The 27285-nt window shown below is 42.9% G+C and overlaps 1 protein-coding gene across 2 annotated transcripts; it reads left to right on the forward strand.

Moving 5' to 3' along the window:
* SSH3 (slingshot protein phosphatase 3) lies at positions 1-26657 on the forward strand. 2 transcript variants are annotated; one of them, XM_081937723.1, is made up of 14 exons: positions 1-541; positions 4344-4381; positions 7196-7385; positions 10133-10251; positions 12981-13052; positions 15059-15124; positions 15539-15733; positions 16300-16393; positions 16621-16749; positions 21555-21601; positions 21890-22036; positions 22691-22891; positions 23373-23808; positions 25596-26657. In XM_081937723.1, the coding sequence occupies exons 1-14, from the start codon at positions 476-478 to the stop codon at positions 26040-26042; spliced, it is 2247 nt and encodes a 748-aa protein (XP_081793849.1). In that variant the 5' UTR covers positions 1-475; the 3' UTR covers positions 26043-26657. The 2 variants fall into 2 exon arrangements, with proteins under 2 accessions (XP_081793849.1, XP_081793848.1); XM_081937722.1 differs by having other exon boundaries at positions 3-541; positions 25593-26657.
* The last annotated feature ends 628 nt before the right edge of the window (positions 26658-27285 follow it).

Here is a 27285-nt window from a genome sequence, read left to right on the forward strand (position 1 = left end):
GCAGCCTGAAAGACCCTCCAGCCTCGCAGTTACAGTTCTTCCACAGTTCTTTCGCCTCTCTGTAATAAGCGGGACTGAGCCCTGGCCTAAGATTAGGAGAACGGGACAGCGGAGAGAGAGAGAGAGAGAGGAATTGCCTTGGGAAGCGAGTTCCCGTAGTTGCCGCGGATTGACACCACCTCCTCCCCCAGCCGCTGGTCTTTCGCCACTCTCGTGCCTGTTCCTTTAAGAGCCACCCCCGAAAGGACGTACTCGGCATTGCTTTGCAGACGATATCCGTGCGCTTGTTCGTCGGAGTGGCTGGACGAAGGAGCAGAAAGTTTACGGTCGGCAGGCTCCCACCCCGGGATGAGTGAATGAGTGGCCCGCTACTCCCGCTTCCTGCAGACGGTTTGCGGCGGCGTCGCGCTGGCTCCGAGTGGCACCGTCTCAGTCTCCCCCGGAGTGGAGGAAAACCGCAGGAGTTCGTCCGCGCATGGCGCTGGTTACCGTCTGTCGATCCCCATCGGGGAGTGGCCACTCGACCCCCACCGGCTGCAAGGTGAGCCCCCCCCCCTCCAAAAAAAACCGCTCCGTGCCTTTCACGCTGGGCAGGACTGTCGAAAATGATACATCCCTACATTCCGTTCTGATCCCGCCGCCGACCCTCCTTTCAGACGCTCTTTTCCTCTGAGGACGTTCGTGGTCCTGTCCCCGTCCCTCCTTTCCGGGATGGGCGCCTGTCCTACCTGGGCCCCTTCCCTGAATGTATTTGGCGTCTATCTGTCTTGCCGGTCACTGCAAACTGTGAGCAGGGTTTTTGCAGAGAGTGGCCTCAAGAGTTCACCATCTTGTTCGGGGAGGGGACAGGGGACCGTGTACTTGCAGTTTCCTTAAGGGCAGTTATGGGAAGAAGGGCAGGGAAAACAACATCTGAAGGGTCAGGGGAGAGAATATCCGATTTTAGCAGGCCTCTCTTTTTCTCTCTGGTACTGTGCATGTACAGAAGCAGCTGTGCTGGGTGGATGGGGAGAGGGGGAGCTTTGCCTTACTCTTCTAGGCAAAGTCTTTCCTCCTGGCTCCCTGTGGATCCACTCTCCCACTTGCAGTATGGAAGATAGATGCAATCATCCATTTTGCCTTATAATTGCCAAAAAGTGGCAAAGGGATAATTATTTTTTCTTTTCCTACAGCTTCAGTTTTTTTTAACATTAAAATGCCATCTTAAAATGTTAAAAAATAACATTGGAAAAAACCGGTGCCATCCGTATCTATAGTATAGAATATAGAATAGAGGACTGGAAGTTATTGTGGGTGATCAGATGCACAGGGGCACTGTCTGGACATGTGCTGGAAGAGTAGCTTCGGCCTCTGCCTTGCACTGGGTGCTCAGAAGATGAGAGGCCTCCTGAGCAGTCCAGCTGCTGGAAGCCAGTTGATTTGCGCTCCAGTCCTCTTGATTGCCGGGGTCAAAACAAAAACAAGGAAGTGATTTAGCTGCAAATGCAGTTTATAACATGTTCATAGATCTTTTTTCCAATAGATTATAGTGATTTGTTGAAAGGTGCTTCCCTTCTTTTCTTCCTAGTCTGCTGCATTTCTATCCTGTCCTTGTATGGAAACAGTTTGGGAAACTTGTCAAATTGTGGCCTTTCCTTGCATTCCCATTAATATACTATTTTCTCTAATCAGTTTTCAACAGCCCAAGTTTCTGTGGGAGAAGTAGGCACTAAGAGCTGCTTGTCAGTAAGTTTCACAACATACTACTTCCTGTCAGCTCCTGACAGATTGCAACGTCAGAGACCAAGGAGTACTGCAGAACTATCTCTTGCATAATGCCCTTAAAGAGGAAGACTTTCCAGGCCATTATACCAATGTTGGGATAGAGCCTTGGGCTTCTTGCACCAGGGCACCTGTGCCTGAGCTCACATCTCAAGCCTGGCAGTCTGTGGGATGATCTTGAGTTTCAAGTGTAATTAGACATTGTGCAAAGAACTGACAATTAACAAAGTGGCACAAGTGCTGTTTGTTTGCTGTTTTTCCCTGGTGCTTAGAAATGTCACAGGAAATTGCCAACAAAATAGGAAGCACATGGATAAGATTATGCAAGAGCTGGAATTCAAGGCCAATCTAGGAATCCTGAAAAGGAGATGAGAGACAAGCAAGGGAAAAGTGCCCAGCTGGCCTCTGCATACCTATTTCCAAATCTTTGGAAGAATTCCTGCTTTTGTGAAGCTATGGCACAGAAAGAAAGAATATACAACTTGGGGCCTGCCAGCGCAGTTATAGAGCCTCAGTCAGATATTGGAGCATATCTGGTGCTTGATTTGCTTTTGCTACTTACAAACCAAGAAGGTTGTTAAAGGCAAGTCTAGCACTGTCTAATTGGAAGCATTTGACTTTTGGCTGGTAGAGAATAATGAAAAGTAGAATAGCATCAGGAGCATGAGCCAGAAGGTTTTTTGTTACATAGCTGGAATCCTACTGCCTAGCCTTGGGCATTTAAAATGGGCAAGCCATTCAGCCTCAACCTCACCATCTGCAATAATCGTATACAGGGCTGTTGTAGACATTGCAAAAGTAATAAATATGCAATACTTTTGATTTGAAGAAAGTGTTACTAGAATTCTAAAGGGTAACTTTTGTCTGTTACATCATGCAATTTAACAAATAGGTCTCATTGCTGGAATGAGGGCACCTTGGCCTGCAACTTCATGAAAGAGCATGTGTTCCAGCCATTGATACAGATTAAGTATTAGCAAAGCTATGAAGGCCACAATTATAAGACAGTAACTTTTCTGTAAAATGAGCCCTTATTTGGATCCAAAAGCAAAAATGAATACAGCAGTCTTGTGCTCTGAACTGAAATTCAGTCATCCTTCTTCCTTCCTTTTAATGATGGAGACAGAATTTCAAGAGCAGAAAGCAATCCTTTGAAATGTCTTATTATATTTACTTTTAAAATGTGTGCTGTCCTTCAAAGAAATGGTTTCTTACTTCCAATGCAGTGTTATTTTTTTTTCATATTGGTTTACTATAAAATGAGCTGGATTTGAAGCATCCCATATACAAATACCCTGTTTCCCCCAAAACAAGACCTCCCCGGATAATAAGCCCAATCGGGCTTTTGAGCGCATGTGCTAAAATAAGCCTTCCCTGAAAATAAGCCTTCTCCGAAAATACTGCAACACAGCAGCAGCAGCCATGAGGTGACCATGCTCGCTGCCTGCTGCACCTCAAAAACAAGAAGACCTCCCCAAAAATAAGGCCAAGCTCTTATTTTGGGGGTCAAAAGAAAAGACCCTGTCTTATTTTCAGGGGAACATGGTAGCTACTTCAAATGCTCAGTATTTCTTTAATTAAGAAAGCTTGGAAATATCCCATTGATCTGTCCCTGTATCATGAAAGTGTAGAACTGATTGGAAAGTGAGACAATTCGGTTTAAAGTTTGTTGTTGTTTTTAAAGTAAGTTTCAAGCTCTTTTTATGTCAGCATAAATTGGGAACATACTAGTGTTGCTGTGAAATAGTAGAGAGAGTGGTGCTTAGCAAGATTTCCCAGGGGGTGGCATTTGTTATTGCCATAGCCAACCTGCCTCCCTCCCTCCTTCCTTCCCCCATGTCTAGCTGAACAAGCAGAACAAATGATCTAAGAGACAGGCTATATAGATTGTGGGCCCAGAGTTCTGCAATGGAAGTCCTGTGAATGTTCAGGATTCTAGATGAACAAAGCAGTCCCCAAAAGTATCTGCTTTTGCCACAGAGGTATTAGGGATAGGAACATTATGTCATGCCAAGTTTTCTCATGCCAAAGCCAATGGCAGAAATAGTTGCTTGATGACTCCACATGTTTGGATTGGACATTGTTTTCTTGCTACAAATGAAATTCTCTCAGACCACTACTAGGGATAGATCCTATCAGTTATGCCTATTCAGTGTTGACCCTTGATTTAAACACCCAGCGACAGTGTTGAATAGCCTTTGATTGTGGCAAATGTGAGCTTACCATTGTATGAGGAATGGCTTGTTTAAGTTATGAGACTGCACAGTTAATTGTTTAATGAGACATGTTTATTTCTTGTGTGTTAGTTTATGTTAGGGCTTAAGTCATGTCACGCATTCCAGATTAAGAGACTTATTAAAGTTTTAAGTGGAAGGCCTCTTGTGATTCCTGTGGTTGTTGAATTAGAATTCAGAGCTTTTGCTTAATGGGGCGGGTGGGGATCTGCCACAGCCTCTGAAAAGTTTTGGGAGAAGGGACTAAGCGAGAGATATTGATGTTAGATGTGATAAGTGAGTACTTCTTTTAACCGCAAGTATTGTAATCTGGAGAGAAATGCTAATCAATATGGAAATCCCTTGCAGGATGAAGATGTTCCTAGAAGAAGACAGTTGCAGCGACGGTAAGTAGTCATCGTTCCTAATATTCTTTATATAATCGTTTTTAAAAGGTTGTAGGTTAGCTATAGGTTTTCCAGGCCCTGCCCTTGAAAATTTTCACACTTTTTTAAATCATAAAAATGTAACTGTGATGCCTCCAATGAGCAACAGTTGAATGTGCTATAAAAAACAAAACACACGCATACCCTCAGAGGATGGAGATAGATGGATTCTTTTTGAAACTTTAAAGAAATGATTTCAATTCTTAAGTTACACGGTGAAGAAATGAAGAAATATGCACATACTATATGAATGTTCCTGAAATGCTTGTTTAGGAACTGAGTAATTTTGCTGTTCTTTGTCAGGAATATACTAGGACTAAAAAAAGCAAGATTGGAAGAATGTGCAACCATCTGAGATTTTTTAAAAATAGAACAGATTGTTTCAAATTGCTGTGGAAAGGGTAATATCTATTTTGCTAAAGACAAATAGCATTTAGGGAATTAAAAGTCCAAATTTTGATCATAAGCATATTGGAACCATAATCATTTTCTTCCAATCAGGAATGCAATATTATAACAGACCTCCCCTTTCTTTTTTTGATTGATGATCAGTTGAATATTTGAGAGCATATAATGGACATTCTGACAAAATGGCTGCTAGAGACATGCTTGCCTATTCATAAAATGGCTGCCATGAGTACATAACCATAAACAATATGTATTGATTGGTTGGTTGGTTGATCAAATGTACAAAGCACTCATTTATCAAAACTCTGCATGCCATCTCTACATCTTACTCCCCTAATATTCTATACCTTTCCAGACTAACTGTCTCTTTTTCAGGGTAGATAACACACTGCCAAAGAGAGACTGGGCACCACTCGCCCACATTTTTTAATGTATTTATGGAGCCAAGAAACTTTTGGTTATAAGATAATGCTGGAGATTAGTGCCTTGAATGTAATATGCTTGCTCCCTTGCCTTTCTTCTTTGTAATAAAATGGGGTCTTAAAAGAATGACATACAAGGTGTAGCCAAGAAAGGGTTTTATGGGAAGGTTGATTTTCAATTTCTAACAGTATCAGAAAGGTCCCTAATCAAAATAGAATGGAATTATCTCTCCCCCTCTGAAGCAATATTTACTATTTTTCAAATAGCCTTTTTTATAGGAGTTGATCAGTGGAAAAAATGAAACCATTTAGACTAATGTTGCTTCTTTATTCTAAATGTCGTTTCCAAATAGCTCTGCTTTTAAAAAGATGTAGAGGCATAGTTGCCCACGTTCCTGTGTGTCACTGTAGGAAGCCCTTTAGTCCTTTTCCATTATTTGTCTTTCCCCACACACTTTTATAGAAATATAAGTACCCAAAGTGAGGGTGGTTTGTACCATAACCCCTTGGATAACTTTAAGAAATGTCAAACAATAAAACCTAAAACGAAACAATACATAGGTATTTAATATGGTTCCTTCAGTCTTCATTATTAATTATGTTTGGACTTTTTAATATATTTCTTAGCAGGAAAACTATTTGTTTTTGTTTTGGCTTTATTTTAATTTCAAAACCAACTGTTCTTTTAAATTTCTCAATGATGGAGGTTAACGCTTCAAGCCAGCAGAGTTTTTATTCATTTTCCTCTGTATATAATAGCTGACTGATTAGAAGCAGCCCTTGACTTATGATTATAATTGGTGCAAGCATTTTGATTGCTAAATGAAGCAGTCATTAAATGTGGCATTGTGTAATTACTTGCTTAGTGACCAAAATCCTGGCATTCCTGGCTGCCATTGTTAAGTGAGAATTGCAGGTTGTTAAGCAGGTGAGGGACGCGGTAGCTCGGTGGCTAAGAAGCTGAGCTTGTCAATCAGAAAGTTCGGCGGTTCGAATCCCTAGTGCTGCGTAACGGAGTGAGTTCCCGTTTCTTGTCCCAGCTTCTGCCAACCTGGCTGTGTGAAAGCATGTAAAAATACAAGTAGAAAAATAGGGACCACTTTGGTGGGAAGGTAACAGTGTTGCGTGCGCCTTCGGCATTTAGTCATGCCGGCCACATGACCACGGAGAGGTCTTCGGACAGTGCTGGCTCTTCAGTTTTGAAATTGAGATAAGCACTGCCCCCTAGAGCCGGGAATGACTAGCACATATGTGTGAGGGAAACCTTTACCTTTAAGCAGATGAAGTCCCAGGTAAGGAGCGCAGGGGTGTCTCAAGGGTGTGTGTATGAGGCCCTGGGAGGTCAAACACAGGCCGTGCATGAATTAGGGGTGCTACAGTGTAAGTGTAAGTGCAGGGAGGACAGGGAAAGAAGTCACAGCTCCCTCTGGAAACCTCAGTTGCTGTAGCCTGGCCCAGCAGCTCAGTGAAAAGGTGCCACACATACCCCAGGAAGTGTTGAACACCTAAAAAGCAGCCTCCCGCCCACTCCAGCACCAAATGCCTGGGAAGCCTTCACAGTGCAGCAAAACGGTGCCATGCCAAGGAAGCACCAAACAGCAAAGAAGTTATAGTAACATGGTGCAAAGCAGCTTCCCCCCACCCCATCCTCTCACAAAGCCCCAGTTCAGCAGCCCCCATTGTCCTGCACTTTGCCATACCAGCTGACCTTCACTATTTGTTCATCCCACTGCTGAAAAGGCATGCCCAGCTTGCCATTAGCTATTGGCTATGTCAGGCCTTCCTCCCTCCCTCCATCCCCCTCCCCTTTCCTGCCCTTACTTTTTTCACATTTCTAAACTTCCCCTCTCCCTGAAAGCAGCCATTCTCCCCATTCTCCAAATAGCGCACACCCTAAGCAGATCTTTCAACATGAGTCTCTTTTTGATCACCTCTTCTTCTTCAGCCACAGCTTTGTCATGGTCAAGGGAGCTGCTCTACTCCTGCCAGAAGAAGACAAGTTGGAGGCGGTCCTGGAGGGTCCAGCAACTCCCCTAGACCAAACACCCAAAAGTGAAGGTGCTATTGCTGGGCAGCAAGAACTGCACTTACAGCAAATGGTGGAGCTGCTGCGGCCAGAAGACACCATCCGGCTGGTAAGGTTGTTAATGACAGGAAGAAGGGGTGCAAACAGCAGAGAAAAAGTAGAGACCATTACTACTTGAGTCTCAGGAAGCCAGAAGTCTAGGCAGTAATGTCTTCCCACATTTCTTTCCCCAACTTCATACTCCAATGATGTTTCTGATTCAAATTCCCCATTTTGCTGTCTGATTACTTAAGATCTGGCATTCCGGGCACACCAGATCACTTTTCCAATCATACTAACCTAAACCTATCTTGTTAAAGGAATGAAGAGGTTCCTTTCCTGCTGAGCCCCCTTCAATATCCAGGATGCTCTGCTTTTCTCTGTGTCACAGCAAGGAACAACATGTTGGCTAATACAGCAGTTAGTAGTGAAAAGAGCAGCTTTGTTCTGCAGACACATTTTTTGTTTTTTGTTCTGAGACTAATGGTTACTTGCTTTTCTGTAATGTAATAAAAGCTCCGTCTGAACCATATCACTCAAATTGCAGGTGAGGCTTCATATACTGTAGCTAAATGCGCCTCCAGGGTGGCTGGAATTAATTCCATTTTAAAAATTCAGAAGAGTTTTGTCCTCACGTTCTCTGTTATGCTCTCTCTCTCTCTCTCACACACACACACACACACACACGAACTCACTCCGTCATGCATGTTGCCTCCTGCAAATTGCAGAAGACACAAGTTTATTCCTTCAAGAGAAATTCTGGAGAACCCAGATTGTTTCCCAGGCTGATTCAGACTTTCCAAGTTGCTTCCTTCTTCATATGTGTTCATGACCTGAAATAGCCTGCTTTTTTCTATCTCCTGTTGTGATGCAAAACCAGAACTGATGCTGCTTGGCAGTCTTATGAGAAATGCACTCAGCCCTGTCCACCTTCTGGGACTCTTTCTTCAGCCACTCATTGTCCTTCGGGTAGGGTGGGGAAGAATCTCTCCCCTTTTGGAATTTGGATTTCAGAGATTCAGCCAGGAGCTCAGCCACTTCCCCATTTATGGCCTGTGGGGCTCTTCATCTCTTGGGCGGGCAGCCAGAGCTGGCGTCTCTGCTGAGCCTGATCCAAGTTTTGTCTCTCAGGCCTCTGCTGGGAGATTTCCAGATGGGCTTAAATAACTTTAGTTTTCCTTTTTTTTCTTCTTCTTCCTAGAAAGTGAATCATAGCAGCCTCCAAGCACCAGGACAAATTTCTTTCAGGCCGTGGCTATCAAGTTGTGTTCTGATAGACCCTGACTCCTTTTGGAAGCTTGCCAGGGGTTGTTTAGTTAGAAAAAAAATTATAGTGGACACATTACTACTCTGAACATCAGTTGGTTCTCTATTGTGGACCTTCCCCTTGCCTAGTGAAAAATGAATCAAAATATGAATGAACATCTGTTGAGGGTCCTCTCAGTTCAGGAGCCCCAAAGCTTTGGTCCACACTTCCACTTCTAGCTTAAGAATCTTTGCAAAGCTGCTGGTTTTCCATGTCAGCTGCTAGCGTGGAACCCGTCACCAAAGGGTTTGTAAAAGCTAGGCTGGAATCACACTTCATACTATATTGGTAGTGATTCCTCAAAGGGGACTTTAAAACATTCATTTTGTGTTTGTTTTCTGAAGATGCAGACACTTAAGGGGCCCATTTCTTCGCCTAAGACTTCTGACACCATGCCCAAATAGAGGCCTTGGCCCTATATCATTTTTGAAGTGTGGCCATTCCTCCAGGCCTTCCTGTCTTCTACCATCTTCTGGAGTCCATTTAAGCTCACACCTATTGCTTCAGTGATTCCATCCAGCCACCTTATTCTCTGTCGTCCCTTCTTTTGCCCTCAATCTTTCCCAGCATTAGGCTCTTCTCCAGTGAGTCCTTCCTTCTCATTAGGTGGCCAAAGAATTTGAGTTTCATCTTCAGGATCTGGCCTTCTAAAGAGCAGTCCGGGTTGATCTCCTCTAGGACTGACCAGTTTGATCGCCTTGCAGTCCAAGGGACCCGCAGGAATCTTCTCCAGCACCATAGTTCAAAGGCCTCAATTCTTTGGTGCTCAGCCTTTCTTATGGTCCAACTTTCACAGCCATACTTAGGAAAAAACCACAAAAGTTCTTAAAGATGAAAACTAAGATGAATTACAAACTTCTATAGCTCTATACCATAGTCTGACTTTTATCAATTTAAATCTTGATACAGCATGGTTTTCCAGATAAGATTTATATTTTTTGAAAATTAGTTTATAAATGCCAAATACAATGCAAAGCATACTTCAGCTTACTTGCTAACATGCTTCTTTTTCTAGACAATTTTTTTAAAAAAAGTTCTCAAACCACTACTCAAGTTCCACTGTTGGAACTTGAGTCAACAGCTGCCAAGAAGGAATGAAGTTCTTATTTTCTTCTAGGATTAGTTAGATTTTGTATATATGATTTGCTAACCATGATTTAATACAGGGATCTCCAATCTTGGCAACTTTAAGACTTGTGGACTTTAACTTCCAGAGTTCAGGGTAAAGCTGGCTGAGGAACTTTGGGAGTTGAAGTCCACAAGTCTTAAAGTTGCCAAGGTTGGAGACCCCTGATTTAGTATAAATCACATTAGTTTTAATGTAAGCATAAACATGACGTGGGGTCAATACTCGGGGCTCCTAACAGCTTCCATTTGCTTCTGAACAAAATCCCTTCTCCTGGATCTGTGGATAGCACCACCCATTTTCATGGTGGAGATTGTATTGAGGTACATATGTAAGTGACACCAAAAGGCAAACATGCAAGACTGGTATGTTTTCTTCCTGGCAGGCTGTGAGACTGGAGTCAGCACGAGCTCATAGAATCCGATACTTGTTGGTGGTCTCAGCAACGGAGAGGGAGAGCAAGAGCGAGATGGTGCTTTTGGGGGTGGACTTCCCTGATGAAAGGTGAGATGGCAAGGGTGTGCTAACGTTAGGAAAACGAGCGGTATTATACCAGGGGTGGGCTGCTGGGGGTTCGCAGGTGTTCGGGAGAACCTCTAGCTAAGATTCTGGGCAGTTTGGAGAATCCCCAAATCCCACTCCAGGCTGGCCCCTCCCCTCCCAGGAGTCCCCATGTGGCCCATTTTGGACGCAGGTAACTGGCGTTCACAGATGCTCGGGGTGGCAAAAAACAGGCCTACCGGACATTTGGGAAAGCCGGAAACGGGCCCGTTTCTGGCCTCTAGAGGGCCTCCGGAGTCTGAGGAGGCCGTTTTCACCCTCCAGGAGGCTTGAGAAAAGCCTCCGGAGCCTGGGAAGGGCAAAAACACCCCCCGCCCTGGCCATGGTGCCTAGGCCACGCCCACCATGGCCACGCCCACCCATCAACCGGACAGAGAACCCCATGCTAAAAATTTTGAAGCCCATCCTGGTGTTATACTGAGAAATAGATAGAATGGCCAGGTTTCACACATCACACTAACATATTTTACTTTAGTTTTGTCTCAGCATGTGGATGAGCCTTGGTCTATAAACCTTAATTCTGAGCTTTCATCGGTTCTGGTTTTCTCAGTGAACTTTGGCTAATGCAGTGGGTTAACTCGGCTCCACCTACAACTGAGGCTGCAGTTTTACCTGCCCTGGGAATCCATTGGTTGATCTCTCACTAATCCCAGCTCCTTTTATAAGTTTTTCAGTAATGGCTGGCAATGACAGAAAATGTTCTGGAAAGCAAAATCTATTTGACCTATTAACCATACCTGCATACCTAAATGAGCCTGGAACTTAACTTTTTGATTAGTTAGAATGAACTGGGAGTCAGATGCCCTTGCCTGTCTACTGCAAATCAACCCATTGATTCCAATTTAGCCTGTTAGCCTATCATGCCACATAATTCCACTTTCTAAATAATGATTTGTGGAAAAATGGAAGAAAAAGATAGAATATTCCTGAGTGTTTACTTTAAATCATATTCAAAAGCCAAATTTAACAATGTGGATTGATAAATGGAAGATAAACTAAATGGCTACAATGGATTTTACTTGGGACTGCCTCTGAAAACTATGCCGAAACTAAAATGCAATTGATATAAAACAAAGTGGCCTGTGTGCTAGGAAGTGAAAGCCATTGTGCCCATACAACACATGGCTTGACTTCTAGATATATCTAGAATCAGGTCTTCAATCTCCAACCGACCTAGTCTGAGTGCACAACCCAAGGAAGGCTATTCAAGGCCCCCTGTGTACAGGAGGTTGTTGAGGGGAAACCTGGAAATACAGTTTCTCTGTGCAAACCCTTCCTTCTGGAGTACCCTCCCCTAGGGGTTCAATTGGCAGCCAACTGGTGTAATTTAGGAACATTTACCATTCCACAGAGACTGCAATGCTCTCTACATGGAGCTGCCCTTGAAGAGCACCCGGAGGCTTCAGCTGGTCCAGAATGCGGCCGCGCGGGTTATCATGGGGGTACCTAGGTGCTCCCATGTTACACCCCTTTTAGGTGGCCTGCACTGGTTGCCGGTTGTTTTCCGGGTACGATTCAAGGTATTAATTATGACCTTGCCTTAGGCCCAGGGTACCTGCGAGACCACCTACTGCCACCAGTAGCCTCCCACCGTCAGTACGATCCCACAGAGTTGGCCTTCTCAGGGTGCCGTCGGCCAGACAGTGTCGGCTGGTGACCCCCAGGGGGAGAGCCTTCTCTGTGGGAGCGCCTTCCCTCTGGAATGAGCTGCCCCCGGAGCTTTGCATAATCCCTGACCTCCGGTCCTTCCGACGCGCCCTAAAAAGTTGGCTTTTCTAGCAAGCCGGCCTGGCCTGTTAATTTTATCTTATTTTTTAAATGTATTGTCTTATAAATTGGGTTTGTTTTTTTGGATATGTATTTAATTTCTTTTTAACTTTCGGGATGTGTGTTTTTTAATGTTGTACGCCGCCCTGAGTCCTTTGGCAGAATGGGGGCATATAAATCCAATAAAACAAAACAAACAAACTTAAATAGGTAATTGTAATTATCACCATTGTGAAGGGGGGGGGGGCAGGGGATCATTATTATAATGCAGTTTAATTCTTTTATTGATTTTGTGTTTTACTGTTTTGGGTAACCAGCTATGAGTCATACTTGGAATTTGATGCTATTATTAGAAGTAAACAAATGCATCTGTGCTCCAGTTCATAATCCCTTTGTTCTCTTCATAAAAGTAGTTACATAGAAAAATCTTCATTGGAACTACCCTACTTTTGCAGTTGTTCCTTGCCTCATGCATTTGTAGCCTGCTGTATATATTTTATTCCCTGGTCAAACCAGTTTGGCAGTTTGCAGAGGTTTTTTTCCCCCTCTCTTTCTCTCTGCTGTTTTTCCAAAGTGAGTTCTTTCATTTATGAGTTCAGCTGGAAGCAAGTACAGTTTGCTACAGCAGAGTTTCAAACCAAGAAGCAAAACAGAAGTGTTTTGAGTTTTCTTCTTAGCCACTGCAAATATTTCCTGCCTGTATAATATAGTCTGTCTGCTATGAAACATCTGTTTGACTGAAAACATGATGATAATATATTTATTTTTACGGTATTTATCAAATGATTGCAAGTTTAGGAAAGGACCCAAATAAAAGCCAAAAAAAACAGTCTCCAAAGCAAGCATGCAGTATAATGCTTGTTTTAGAGGCTCTCTAATTCCTTCTTTCTCCCTTTCTCAAATAGCTTGGCTACCTGCACACTGGGTATGGTGCTTCCACTTTGGAGTGACACACAGGTTTTCCTTGATGGTGATGGGTAAGAGAGCTATTCCTTTATATTATTCCATATTATTGCAGTTTTTTGTTTTATTTTAAGTTTGTGTCAGTAGCTTGCTTTGCATACATAAATAGACTGGGATAATGAAGGTCATACAAAGTGTATCTGATTGTCTTTTTATGTCACAAGTGTTCACATGGAATAAACAGATGATGCCTTCTCTACTTCCATTCCATAAATAGAAGTGGCATAAAGTATATTCTAAACCACTAAGAGATTTCATTTGTTTCTGGGTTAGATCCTTCCCTTTTTATCTTATGGAACTGACCATTTCTGTACTGTGTCCTTTTCCATCTGTTCCTTTCTTAAAAGATCATTCCCTTCTGCTGCCCCTTCTGCATTCCCTTCTAAGTCACAATAGTACCCACCCCCCTCCTCAAAAAACTGATGAAATGTGATGTTACAATGCAATGGCCTTTTGTTCTTACATCAAGAACATCCGAAGCAAGTATATAAGTTACGTAGTTTGTATTTTAATATTACAATGCAAGTTAATTTCATTTTCTGGGCAGCTAACAGTATCTTAAAAACAATAAAAATGTTATAATGAAATAAATAACATAAGTGGCAATCCAGAAAAAAGCAAGCCACACCAGCACTAATAATTATAACAATTAACACAACCAAGAAATGACTCACCCATGCTGTCAGAGTTCCAGGTTCAGTGACAAAATCAAGCCTTTATGTCTTGCAAAAGGCTATCAGGGTTGGGTGAGTCTGGTTACTAGGGGAATGAAACCCCTAGCAGTCAGGCCCCACAACAGGAAAGGCTCTTGTTCTGTAAGTCTTGCAAGGTAGACAAAAAATACAATCAGAACTCCTAGTTCTATCTTCATTGTAAGGTTTCATTAACAGAACCTTGCAAAACTCAAAGTATTTCTCTCTTCTTTTTCTTTTATTCTCCAGAAAACTAGGGAGGTCCCTCCTGAAACATTTCCTATGCCCTCCAATCCTTCTGTGAACTGAGATATCTTTTACATGCTGGTTGCCCAGTCTGTGTCTCTCTCCTGTATCCCATGGTCATTCACTCATACTATTACACTTCCAGGGTCCACCTAGGTAGCACTTTCTAATGGATAGGGCATGCTTCTCTTGCCAGGTTGATACAACTGGGAGAAATGGTCCCACCACTCATGCTGTAGGTAGGAGAGCTTGAAATCATAGAATGCCCTTTTCAAAATTCTAGGTCCAGAAATATTGACCTGTTCAGAACTTTTTAGAATGCTGCCCCTCTCCCACATTCAGAGAAGTGATTGGTGGCAGTGCAAAGAAAGACGAGAACAGAACAGCGGGAAACCCATCAATTGCTTTCTCAAAACTTTCCCACATTCAGCTGTTTCCAGGAAGTAGCCTTACTGCTAATATACAGTAAAGGCACCTGTTGGAGACAATGCTTTCAATATTTTCCTTCCTCATTGGAGTTGCTTTGTGACTCAGCCCTCTTCCTTTATGGCCCAAAACGAAATTGTGTATCCACTTGTTCTTGCCACATCCCAATATAATTCCATCATTTTACTCTTGGTTGCTTACGCCTATAAAATCCTTTATAGAAAGAATAAAAAAGATTTTATATATAAAAACCAAGATTCTCTAGGATTATTATTGATTGATTTATCCTTAGCATTCTTGTGCCACTCTTCAAAATCAGATTTTCCCAGACTGGCCCTTAGAACAACTGCACAATTTAGACAGCAGGGGAGGTAGGATTGACACAATAATTTTAACTGATAGAATCTACTTTTAGAAATCATGAATTAATTCTGTTGCTATTCCAAAAGGCAGACACAGCCTAGTTTGATTTTCTGTGTGTTGGGGGAGAATGTCCTTTTTTTTCATCTAGCAATGGAATCTAGTATTTTGGGATATTTCACGCCACTTACCCAACTGTCCAAACTGTTAACATTTCTCTTTACAACATTCCAGATATTTGCCTTCTTCCTAGAGTACAAAGTTACTTAATAGTTGACTCTCCTATTCTTTTTCAGGGGCTTCAGTGTGACATCTGGGGGACAAACACGGATCTTTAAGCCCATCTCTGTCCAGACAATGTGGTGAGCAAGGCTCTTAATTGGATGAACAATGTTTAAGATATCCATAAAAAGGCGATAAATGAATATCAGGAAAGATACTGAAACTATTATTGCTGCCCCTCGTGCATTTGCTTTTTCCTGATGACAGCAGTAGCTTCCGAAGAGTTTAAAATGTAAAAGGAAAATTTGGAGTTCTTTAGCTGTCAATCATATTTATTTAAAATTTTTAAAAAATAAAGTTTAAAATTTTATGGTGCTTATAAAGTATTGCAAATATATTCAGTTGTCCTGTACTCAATGATTGTATCTGAAAAAATGAAAGGATGGGCCTAACTGCTACAGGTTATGCTGGCTGTTGGATGTGATCTCTCCTGCTTTGAACACTTCTAAGTAGACTTCATATTCTCAGGGTCTAATTGCTTTTTCTGCTTTCAGGTCAGCACTGCAAGTGCTGCACAAAGCAGGCAGCGAAGCAGTCTCCAACAACTATTTTCCTGGAGGGGGTGCATTGAACTGGACCGAGTGGTATCAGAAGGCTGTGAATTCTGACCAGAGCTGCATTAATGAGTGGCTAGCCATGTCTGACCTGGAATCTGTGCGGCCCACGTCTCCCTCCATCTTCTCAGACCAGTCAGTGATGCCCTCTTTCCCCCTGGAGCTAATAGTAGGCCTGTGAGGGTTCCTAGAAGGATTTTACACAGTGCCCTAATCTCAAACCCAGGCAACTTTTGGACAACCATCCCAGTCAGTCTAGTGCAGGGGTGTCCAAACTTGGCAACTTTAAGACTTGTGGACTTCAACTCCCAGAATTCCCCAGCCAGCTGGCTGGGGAATTCTGGGAGTTGAAGTCCACAAGTCTTAAAGTTGCCAAGTTTGGACACCCCTGGTCTAGTGCATACCATGCCCTATTTTTGAGCCTTGCCTCTGAAGTCCAGCTCAATAACCTAGACTGAAATATTGCAATGGGGGTGGGAGATGCTATTCAAATCCCATTATTAATCCTGTGACACTTTTTAGGTCTAAAGGAATAAATTTATGTAAGGAAATATTAAGGCTTAGGATAATATTAGATTTATACCCTGCAACTGGAAGGGAGGGGAGGGAATGGGTGTCTGTGTAGGAAACCTGAGGTGATGTTATTGAGGAGAGAGTCTGGTGGCCAAGAGCTTTTCCGACCCTTCATCTCTGTGCCTCAGGCGGACAGCAAAGGGTGTGACAGAGCGGACGATCCGGGCCAAGCTGCGTGACGTGATGGGCACTACTGACCTGGAGAGCATCACCTCCAAGGAGGTGGGATGTTGGGACCAGAGGACCTTGGAATAGGAGGTGATGGGAGTGTGGGGGAATACGGGAATGGCAAAGTGTGTGAATAAACGGGATTATGAGCACAAGAAAAAAGATTGGGGAGGATTGGCAAATACCTGGGAAGTCAGAACCTATAATGCAGGATAGTGAGTAGGGGGGTATGATTAGGAAAAATCCCAAGTGGAAGATAACATCAGTCATCTTCTTCCTAGATTCGTACAGAACTGGAGCAGCGGGTTGGCTGTAGTCTGGAAGATTACAAGGAGTTTATTGACAACGAAATGTTGCTTATCATGGCACAGATGGATCGGCCTTCTAAGATCTTTGATTACCTCTACTTGGTAAGAAAATACAAGAGGGGGCCCCTGATGTCAGCCTTCCAGTGGTTAAGGATTACAATTGGTGCCTCTTGATTGGTGATGTAGAAAGAATAGAGAACAGCCTTGAAGGACTGAAGGAAAATCAGCTACCAGGGTAATGATCAGACAAGCACAGTTTAACTCCATTCTGAGAAACTAATCTGATTAAATGTCTCAGGCCCCTCCCTAATTCACATTAAGATAAAGGAAGGGAGGAGGAGAGCACATTCCGATTTTTAAGATTCTGCTACCATAGCTGTTCCAATAAAAGTAGTGTTAGACATACACTATATTGCCAAAAGTATTCGCTCACCCATCCAAATAAACAGAATCAGGTGTTCCAATCACTTCCATGGCCACAGGTGTATAAAATCAAGTACCTAGGCATGCAGACTGCTTTTACAAACCTTTGTGAAAGAATGGGTCGCTCCCAGGAGCTCAGTGAATTTCAGCGTGGAACTGTGATAGGATGCCACTTGTGCAACAAACTCAGTCGTGAAATTTCCTCGCTCCTAAATATTCCACAGTCAACTGTCAGTTGTATTATAAGAACGTGGAAGTGTTTGGGAATGACAGCAACGCAGTCACAAAGTGGTAGGCCACGTAAACTGACGGAGCGGGATCAGCAGATGCTGAGGCGCATAGTGTGAAGAGGTCGCCAACTTTCTGCAGAGTCAATCGCTACAGACCTCCAAACATCATGTGACCTTCAGATTAGCTCCAGAACAGTGCGCAGAAAGCTTCATGGAATGGGTTTCCATGGCCAAGCAGCTGCATCCAAGCCATACATCACCAAGTGCAATGCAAAGTGTCAGATACAGTGGTGTAAAGCACGCCGCCACTGGACTCTAGAGCAGTGGAGACGCGTTCTCTGGAGTGACAAATCACAATTCTGCATCTGGCAATCTGATGGACGAGTCTGGGTTCGGCGGTTTCCAGGAGAACGGTATTTGTCTGACTGCATTGTGCCAAGTGTAACGTTTGGTGGAGGGGGGATTATGGTGTGGGATTGTTTTTCAGGAGCTGGGCTTGGCCCCTTAGTTCCAGTGAAAGGAACTCTGAATGCTTCAGCATACCAAGACATTTTGGACAATTCCATGCTCCCAACTTTGTGGGAACAGTTTGGAGCTGGCCTCTTCCTCTTCCAACATGACTGTGCACCAGTGCACAAAGCAAGGCCCATAAAGACATGGATGACAGAGTCTGGTGTGGAGGAACTTGACTGGCCTGCACAGAGTCCTGACCTCAACCCAATAGAACACCTTTGGGATGAATTAGAGCGGAGACTGAGAGCCAGGCCTTCTCGTCCAACATCAGTGTGTGACCTCACAAATGCGCTTCTGGAAGAATGGTCAAAAATTCCCATAAACACACTCTTAAACCTTGTGGACAGCCTTCCCAGAAGAGTTGAAGCTGTTATAGCTGCAAAGGGTGGACCGACGTCATGTTGAACCCTATGGATTAGGAATGGGATGTCACGTACAGTAAGTTCATATGCGAGTAAAGGCAGGTGAGCGAATACTTCTGGCAATATAGTGTATATGGCATTGGTTTCTTAGTCTGGTCTACCTTACAGGACTGAAAGTATTTTGCTGCCATCTAATAGCTTAACTCCCTAAGGAAGTACCGTATTTTTTGGACTATATGATGCACTGGAGTATAAGACGCACCAAGAGTTCAAAGAGGAAAATAAGGGGAAAAAAGGTTTTTGCCCTCCCCAGCCCCCAGGGGCACTCTGCATGTCCCCCAAATCCTCTGCATGCTCCGTTTTTGCGAAAAACGGGCCCGTTTTTGGCCTCCCAACCCCACCCCCCACATCCCGTTTTTGCCCTCCCCAGCCCCCAGGAGCACTCTGCAGGGTTACCAAACCCTCTGCACGCCCCCTTTTCCGTTTTTGGCAAAAATGAGACGCTTGGGGTGGGGTTTCGGGAGGCCAAAAGTTGCTGTATTTGGTGTATAAGATGCACCAACATTTCACCTTCTTTTGGGTGGGGGTGGGGGTGCATCTTATACTCCAAAAAGTACGATAGTATCTTCTATCCCAGTAGCCCCCAACCTTTTGAGCTCCAGGGACCAGTTCCATGGAGAGAGGTTTTTCCATAGACAGGAGGGGGCGTGCTTTCGTGTGCTGCCTGCATCTTGCATGTGCGCAGATAGGACTTTTCTTGTTTGCATGGGCCAGTTTCTGCCTCACCATGGGCCAGTGCCAGTCTGGTTGGGGATCCCTGTTGTATATCACAGGCCTCTGTTAAAAGTAGCATCACAGAAATCAGCCATTCCAACTGAATTCAAGTTCTCACAATTCCAATTAACATGGCTAATGTTTGATTTGCAATTCAGAAAGTGGAAATCTAATATTTTTGAATGGGCCTCATTGGGGAGTTTGTCACATACAGTTGGATTTTCCTGGAAAAATTCTGATTTTGTAGTGAGCTTTCTACCAGGAAATTAATTAATTAACGAATCAAATTTATATACCACTCATCTCACCTGAACGTCTCGGGGTGATTTACAAATGAAAGCCATAGAGCAGGGGTGTCCAAACTTGGGAACTTTAAGACTTGTGGACTTCAACTCCCAGAATTCCCCGGCCAGCATGGCTGGCTGGGAATTCTGGGAGTTGAAGTCCACAAGTCTTAAAGTTCCCAAGTTTGGACACCCCTGCCATAGAGCATATAAAAATTCAGGTATTTCTTCAAGGGAGCAATAGCAACTTCCTTGCTAATAACATTGCTTTAGGGACAGTGGTTCCTCAAGTAACAGGATACAAAATAGACTGCCTGTGACCTGTTTAATTCTACAATAAAGCCTATGAGAGTTACTGACTTGCCAAATAATGTCTCTCACTGTATTCTGGGCCAATTATTTTTGACTTGTAGCTTCCTTTATTTACTATCTGCAGATAGCTCTAATTTAATATTATATTCACTATTGTTAACATTTAGTCCAGTAGCTATGTAGAAATTTGTGTTAGTGTAAGTAGCACAATTTCTTCTTCCTGAAGATTACTGGCGTTTTGGTGTGAAATTAAGGCAAATCTTATGTCTGCTCTGAGCCTTGAAATAATAAGCTTCCCTCTGCCCCATCGTGTGCAGCTGAACTCTGCATGTTTTGTTCTCTGCTATTTGCGGTAGCAAAACTGAAGACTGTATTGAGTTGGGAAACAGGAGAAGACAGTTGGACTTTAATTACATGAATGCTGCAGTAAACTTAGAATATAACTTTATTGTCACTTTAAATCTATACTAATCGGCATATATTAAAATGAAATTTCATTACATACATCTCTTAGACATAAACATGACTAAAATAAATAAATAGAAAAGTATGCATATATCCGCATATATTATATGAAACCGAGAAACAGTCTAGTCTGGATGTAAACATGTACATGGCAAGAAAATCAGTAATTTCTGATCTTGAAGTTGATTCAGATCCTCGCCCCCTAAATAGCCTCCTCAACAATTCCATAAAGACTCTTAACAAAAGTCTGAACATATCTCTACCTTAATTAACTGAGGGATCAGCTGGGTTCTAAAAATGAAAGCTCTTGCATTTCTGAGACTTCTGTAACTTTGTCCTGTTTTCTTTAATAAATGTCATTAAATGAAGCTCAGATATAATGCTGTATTCTATTGAGTGGGCTGCCAAAGATTTGACAGTGAAAGGGAAAAAAATTGGGATCTGTTTCATCTACAATGGAGTTGCCTCTGGGGAAATTGGAAACTGCTTCATTTAGGAAAACACTGGGTATGATTATCTTACTCTGCACACCCTGGGTATGCATCCCAATGAACTCATTTTGTTCTCACCATCTTCTGCACATGCTGATGGCCGATGTTTGAAATTGGTCAAGGCCAACCATCCTGCATTCCAACCTGAAGATACTTCTTGGAGATGCACCCACATGAGACCTAAGGGATTTGCAGATTGGGCAATGGGGTGGGGGTTGTTGGGGGGAGGGGGCTGGGCAAATGTTTGATATGCATGCTTTCGCGTGTTTCTGCCTCAGACCTTGCTTTTATTTCACAGCTCTTTTCATAACCAGTAAAAATGCTTTTAATTCTACAAATGGAGTGAAGTGGTTTCTTTCTTGGTTGCTGAAGGAGGCGTGCTTGACACACATAGCATATGGATGAGGCCTGTGCATGCTTCAGAAATGACCAGTTGAGTTACTCTGGAACATGTGGGAGTAGAGTGCAGAATTGTTTTCAAGCAGTTGTGTCTTTCAGATTTCTACATTAACCTGAAAGAAATACAAAATACAAATAAAAATTGATGTATTAAAACAATGGCACCTTTAGTGTTTTTTTTTAAAAAGAAATATGTTTTCAGGCTTGTATGGAATCTGAAAAATGGTATCTCTGCTTTAAACAGATGCTTTTAAATCATTTTCAAATGCACGCACATGCATGTAGGTACACACACACATACACACTCAACAAAATTACAATTACAAATGGCATTCACACATTTTAAGTGGATGATTGGTGAATAAGTGATCTCCAAAATGCAGTATTTATACTCCCTGCACATTTTCTTTAAATAGAACTTAAGGGGGCTTTGTGACATTTTTTTACCTATATTTTCTCATGGGATAGCATGAAAAAGTACTTTCTACTTTCTTCTACTCTGAAATGTACAGAGCAGGAGGTCTTGTACCACTGACTTTGCTTATAGTATAGCTAGGTTCTGAATATACCACTATAAGAAGTCCATAGTGCACATAAATGTGTTAATATCGTATAACATGAGAGTGAGTTGTGTACCTGTTATTGTTCCCCCAGGGCTCTGAATGGAATGCAGCCAACCTCGAGGAGCTCCAAAAAAACAGGTTTGTAATCTTTTAAAGATGTTGCTCGGAATGCTAGAAGTTCATCCTTGGACTTTGAGATAGCTATTTGCCACACCTCTCAGGTCAGACTTGTTGGAAGTACTTTCAACCCTTGGCTTAAGTGCCATCCTGAGACGCCAAGTAATTGTAGGAGGAAAAATTAGGAGACAGGGTAAGGCTACGTAAATTGGGATAGAAGAAACTGCTAAAATTAGGTAGATAGCAGTGGTGTAACAGTCTCATGAGAGTAGACTGGCAAAGCTCACTTGATTTCTTGCCTATCTTTAGAGTCAGCCATATCCTCAATGTGACTCGTGAGATTGACAACTTCTTCCCAGAGCATTTCACTTACATGAATGTGCGCATCTATGATGAAGAGGCCTCACAATTGCTGCCATACTGGAAGGAGACCCACAACTTCATTTCAGATGTTCGGTGAGAATTGGGCATCAAGATGATCGTCATACAGAAACATGGTTGAACTGGCATGTACTGTAAAGAGTTTAATTTAATTTTACCCTAATCCAGTTAATAGCACTCTGTGCACAGCGGCAAGCTTTAGTGTTTGTATGCAATGATTCACTTAAGAAAGAGTTTCATAAGAAGCATCATCTCCCATGAAATGTATGCATATATATGTATGCATATATCGCATTTCAGTAGCTGTTTAAGAGGATCTGCAAAACTGGAAAGGATTTCTCCTTTTGCCTCTTTATTCACTCTTTTCAGCAGAGGCTGAGCACATCATTGTGTTTTATTCAGAACGATGCAGGCAAAGAGCTAGTTGTGGATCTCTGAGTTTTGCAGAAACAGTTTTAGCCACAAACCACAAGGAATTATGTATGGGAACAAGAGATAGCTAATCCTTGCCTCATTTGTCAGAGCCATTTGTTTAAAAAAACAAGAAGGATATCCCTGACTCAGGATCACCATCCTTGGTGGGAACAATACTCTGGAATAATCAGATTCCTTTCCAAAGCTGTTCTAAGCATTGCTCACTTCTGAGAACATTATCATAATAGAACAGTCTGTGCCTAAGAAAGTCAATCAAATAGTAGTCCTGTTTATGACCATGATTCTCCCTCACAGGACCCAAGGCTCTCGCGTCTTGGTGCACTGCAAAATGGGAGTGAGCCGTTCTGGGTCCACAGTGATTGCCTATGCCATGAAGGAGTATGGTTGGTCTCTGGAACGGGCTCTCGGTCACGTGCGAGAACGGCGACCAATTGTTCACCCCAATCCAGGCTTCATGAGACAGCTGGAACTTTACCAGGGCATGCTGGATGCCAGGTAATTGGAAGGGAAGAGGACATTATTGATGGGCTGATGCATATGTAAAGGACAAAGGATGTAGAACGATATCCAGTTGCCTGATCCAATCCTACTACTAAAATTGGTTCTCCTGTCCTATACCATTTTATAGACAAATCTACACAATGGTAGCCTTTGGAAATGCAAAATTTGCCTGAATAGGGCAATGCAGATAGGGTACTAATTATTCTGCTCCCTCCTATTTGTATGGCTTTTGTGGAAATTTCAGTGGGGAGCAGCTTAAAAAGATACTTTTGGAAGGAGCAATCAAGCAGTGGCAAATTTATTTTACAGTTATCTCCTGAGACTTCATTTTAAGTCCATATATTATTTAGCTCTTTATGAAAGATAGTAAGGGATTCCTTGCTCATCTCCCATTGTCGATCTCCTACACATAGGAAAAAAACCCTGTTGCTCTTTACATCCCAAAATGTCATACCCCTCTCGTGTTTCTATGCAGCCGTCACAGCAGCCTGTGGGAACAAAAGGCGGGAGATGCTCCCTCAGGAGGCTCTTCCGATATAAGCGATGCCAGCAGTGATCATTCTGGAAGCCTGGAGTATGAGACTCTGAGCAGCTCAGATGAAGAACCAGAAGTGCCAGTAACAACTCCCCAGTATTGTTTTCGTCCTTTACATGAGCCTTCTGAGAATCCCAGTTATCCCATGCCCCCCACAGGCATCCCCCCACTCAGTCTTCAGGCAACAGAAGAACCTGGGGCATCAGATGATTCAGGAGCTGAGGAGGTGCGGAGACACATGGCTACCATGAAAGTACCTGAGAAGCCACCCATCCTCCGACGGGAACGCATTAACCTTTATGCAGTTATGCGCAGCATCAGTGAGATGGATAGCCCAGAACACATCTCTGTGACAGAGGGCACGCCGGAGGAAGAGGTATGGAATCGTTTAAAGGTACCTGAGCAGGAGTGAATGGGGAGCAGAAAAGAGAGGCTGTTTATAATCTTGAATATAAGAAGGGAGTAAAACTGACATCGGATATTTAAAACGTAATGGTTTCCAATTAAAGAAATCTTGAAGTGGTTTACAGTTAGAAATACAATTATATCAAAAAATAGTAGGGTAAACCCATAAATAAAAGCATACTATTAAGAAGATGATGTTCTTTAGTTAATGACCATTTGTTCAGCAACCATTCTAAGTTACAACGCTGACTGAGGAGACTGTGGCAATCACGGCATCCCTATGGACTTGTGATTGCCATTTGCACCCTTCACTGCCGGCTTCCAACAAGCAAAAGTCAATAGGGAAGCTGGCTAGAGATTTCAAATGGCAATCCCATGACATTGTGCCTAACAACCGTGCAAGATTTGCCTAACTATGGCAACTGGAATTGCCAGAATAGCTGTCGCAAGTCAGCATGGTCACATGATGTCGTACTTTATGACAATGTTGCATAACTGAGTTTCCACTCCTAATTCCTATCATTAACCAAGGACTACCTGTAATGTACTGATATTGAAATCTAGATCTTCTGGGTCTGTTTTTTTTTCAGAAGTAGTATCCCTATAGACTCCTAAAAGAAAAATATGTAATCTCTTTTGTATTAAAACGAGTAAAATGTGAGACACAATTCAAAGCAAACATGAACATGACCTCACCTGAGCAAGCACCTTATCAAGAGTTAAAATTAAATTCACCTTCCAAAATCTGAAATAAAAGACCTAGGTTCTGCTACAGATTGGACTGTCAGAACTACAATCTAAGTAATGAATTCAATGGATTGTACTCTAGAAGGCTCTAAGACCTTCTCTTACTAAAGGTTGTGTATGATGATTTACTGTGCCAGATTCCCAAAAGTCCCAAATTACTGCATAAATGAAGATAGGTGAGATTACTGGGACAAAGAGTTGTATTAGTCTAATAAGTCAGATCAGGGAAAAGATTAAAGTAAAATGAGTGGAGATGGAGCAGCCAGACCTAAAAAAAGCTTAAGAGTTAAATCATTCAACTTGATGCTTCGAAGAGAGAATAAAAGCATGCAAGTCTTAGAAGTAGCTGCCCAATGTTTTGTTTTCAAAATGAAAGTGTTCCAAGCCCATTGCATAGAAATACTAACCAAGAGCATTGGAATATGGAAACTAAAGTGACAGAGGAAGTAGTAATTTTAATCAGAGGTCTCCAACCCCCAGGCCATAGCCCACTACTGGGCCATGGCCTATTCGGAATTGGGCCGTGTGAGTGTTTGATGGAGCATACATGCACATGCACTTCAACTTGTGTGAGCAACGGGCTGGTGGGCACTTGCACATGTACACCAGCTTGCTACTCATGCAAGGGCTGCATGGATGCATGTGCACCAGCCCGCCGCTTGCGTTGCCCAGTTCCCCTCCCCTCCCCCAGCCAGACCGCCAAGACACAAAAGTGATGGACCGCTGGTTTTAACCATTTACTGATGTCTAACTCTTGGCGACTATAGGCAAGTGCTCTGCTGTCAAGCCCAGTTTCTTTCAGTTGTTGGATGTTCATCTTTGTATCAGCTTTGAAGGAATCATACCAGTGTGTTCCTCACTTGCCTCTTCTTGATCCGCTAATCATTCCTAGCATTGACTTCTCCAATGAATGTGCATGCATGGCATGGCCAAAGTAAAGCCAAGGTAAATCAAAGAGAATCCAATATAGTTGTTGATGTGCAACTCAATGAGTTCTTCCTCTCTCAGCAGGTATTTCTTCATGCTGAAAGGAAGACCTGTGAACTATCATCCCAAAGTGAAGAAAATGAAAAGCCAGTTACAGCAAAATTGTCTCTTCCGGGAGACCAGCAGGCATATGGACAGAGGCCAGGGCGTAGGGGACGGAGCAGAGGTTCCAGAGTCCATGCGCAGCCTTGCAAACAGCTCTCATACCACCCGGCACCAGGCAAGGTGCATAAAGCTGTTCGGCACATGGAAGGGTCTGGCTCATGTGGGCGCAGGGCCCCCTTGCAGCATCGCCTCTCAGTGGCTCAGCTGGCTGATGCTGCCCTGGTGGTGAGTCGGACCAAGGAATTTGAGGGACAGATGAATCCTGAAATTTCCAAGAAGCTCCAACTGCCATCTTCCTTGCCATGTTCCAAGTCTCGAAAGGTTGTGCGCCAGGCCAGCGTTGACATGGACCCCAGTTCAGTCTGAAGACCTTTTCTCTGCCTTTCCCCCTTTCTACTGTCAGTAAGCAAAAGATTTCATGGAATCCCAAGACTGAAGACACATTTGTGATATTTAGACTGAGGAAATACATTTTCTGTACACTGCCTTGGAGGAGAGAACTTCTCTACTCCTAAAAGAGACCACAGCTGCTTTCCAAGTGCATTTTTCTCCTTTCTATGGATAATGGCAGAATGGGTGTAGAAAGGACCAGTGTTGCTTTTGGGTTTAGTCCATTTATGTGTTACTGACCTTCTAAGGGCCCTGAAGATGTCACGGTTTTAAGTTTCATATGGCAGGGCTGTTTGTCCTTTAATTTGCTTTGACTGCTTTCATATTCTGTTCTGCCCCAATCTGATATTTTACGGACTAGAATTCTGATCATCCTCACCCAGCACAATAGTGAAAATTGTAGTCAGACGTGAGGCCTCCAAATGGGCCAAAGGTTGTTTTACAGACAGAGAAGGTTTAAGATTGAATCCTCTCACTGTGATCCAAGTGGGGAATGAACTACTCCTTTTATTTTTGTGTACCTACAGTTACTGTGCCATTGCCAGCTTCACACAGCCTGAAAATAAAGTTCATTCATTTTCCACTTGGTAATCTCAGGTTTTATGTTTTCTTTTGAAGCATACATCTGTTCCTAATCCTAAACAAGGGAAAGAGAATAGCTTTTCTTCCTCAAGGTAATGCTTTCTACTCCCAAGGCTCTGACAAAAACTGGGTTGCTCTCTCTCTTTTTTTTTCTGCTGGGGCTGGATTCATATTTCATGCTAGACCAGCTTTGTCTGGTTTGGCTTCACCTGCTATGTGACCTCCAATCCCACAACTATGCTTTGTTCAAGAAAACATGATTAAAACCACCATGGGTGGGCATGTTGCAAGAATTCAGCCTGTAAGTGAAAACACAACCCCTGGGACAAACAACAACAAAAGCAACCCACAATTAACAGACTGTGAAGCAACTAATGGGTTCTTCACAGCAATTTATGAGCTTAAGCTTGCCCAGGCTTATTAGTGAAGCAAAGCAGTTCAGGCCTGGTTCATTATGTGATCAGTCAACAATAACTGGACCTATTAATACATTTACCTCACTCATTATCAGTTGTGAGAAGTTCAAGGAGAACCGATTTCATTGTATCCATAACGAACGTAAACTAAAACACCTGTGGAAGAACAAAAGTAAATATGTTTGATACCTGTGTTCCATTGTTGCAACTTTCTTTGAAAT

Source organism: Natrix helvetica (genome assembly GCF_964273705.1).
Source record: "Natrix helvetica genome assembly, chromosome: 1".
NCBI lineage: Eukaryota > Metazoa > Chordata > Lepidosauria > Squamata > Natricidae > Natrix > Natrix helvetica.

What these genes read in the sequence shown, in the direction of transcription:
- SSH3 (XM_081937722.1), top strand. Translation starts at nt 476, where the DNA reads ATGGCGCTGGTTACCGTCTGTCGATCCCCATCGGGGAGTGGCCACTCG. An exon ending in AGAAGACAGTTGCAGCGACG is followed by an intron (nt 4,382 to 7,195) that starts GTAAGTAGTCAT and finishes CTTCTTCTTCAG; the next exon opens with CCACAGCTTTGTCATGGTCA. An exon ending in AGGGCACGCCGGAGGAAGAG is followed by an intron (nt 23,809 to 25,592) that starts GTATGGAATCGT and finishes TTCCTCTCTCAG; the next exon opens with CAGGTATTTCTTCATGCTGA.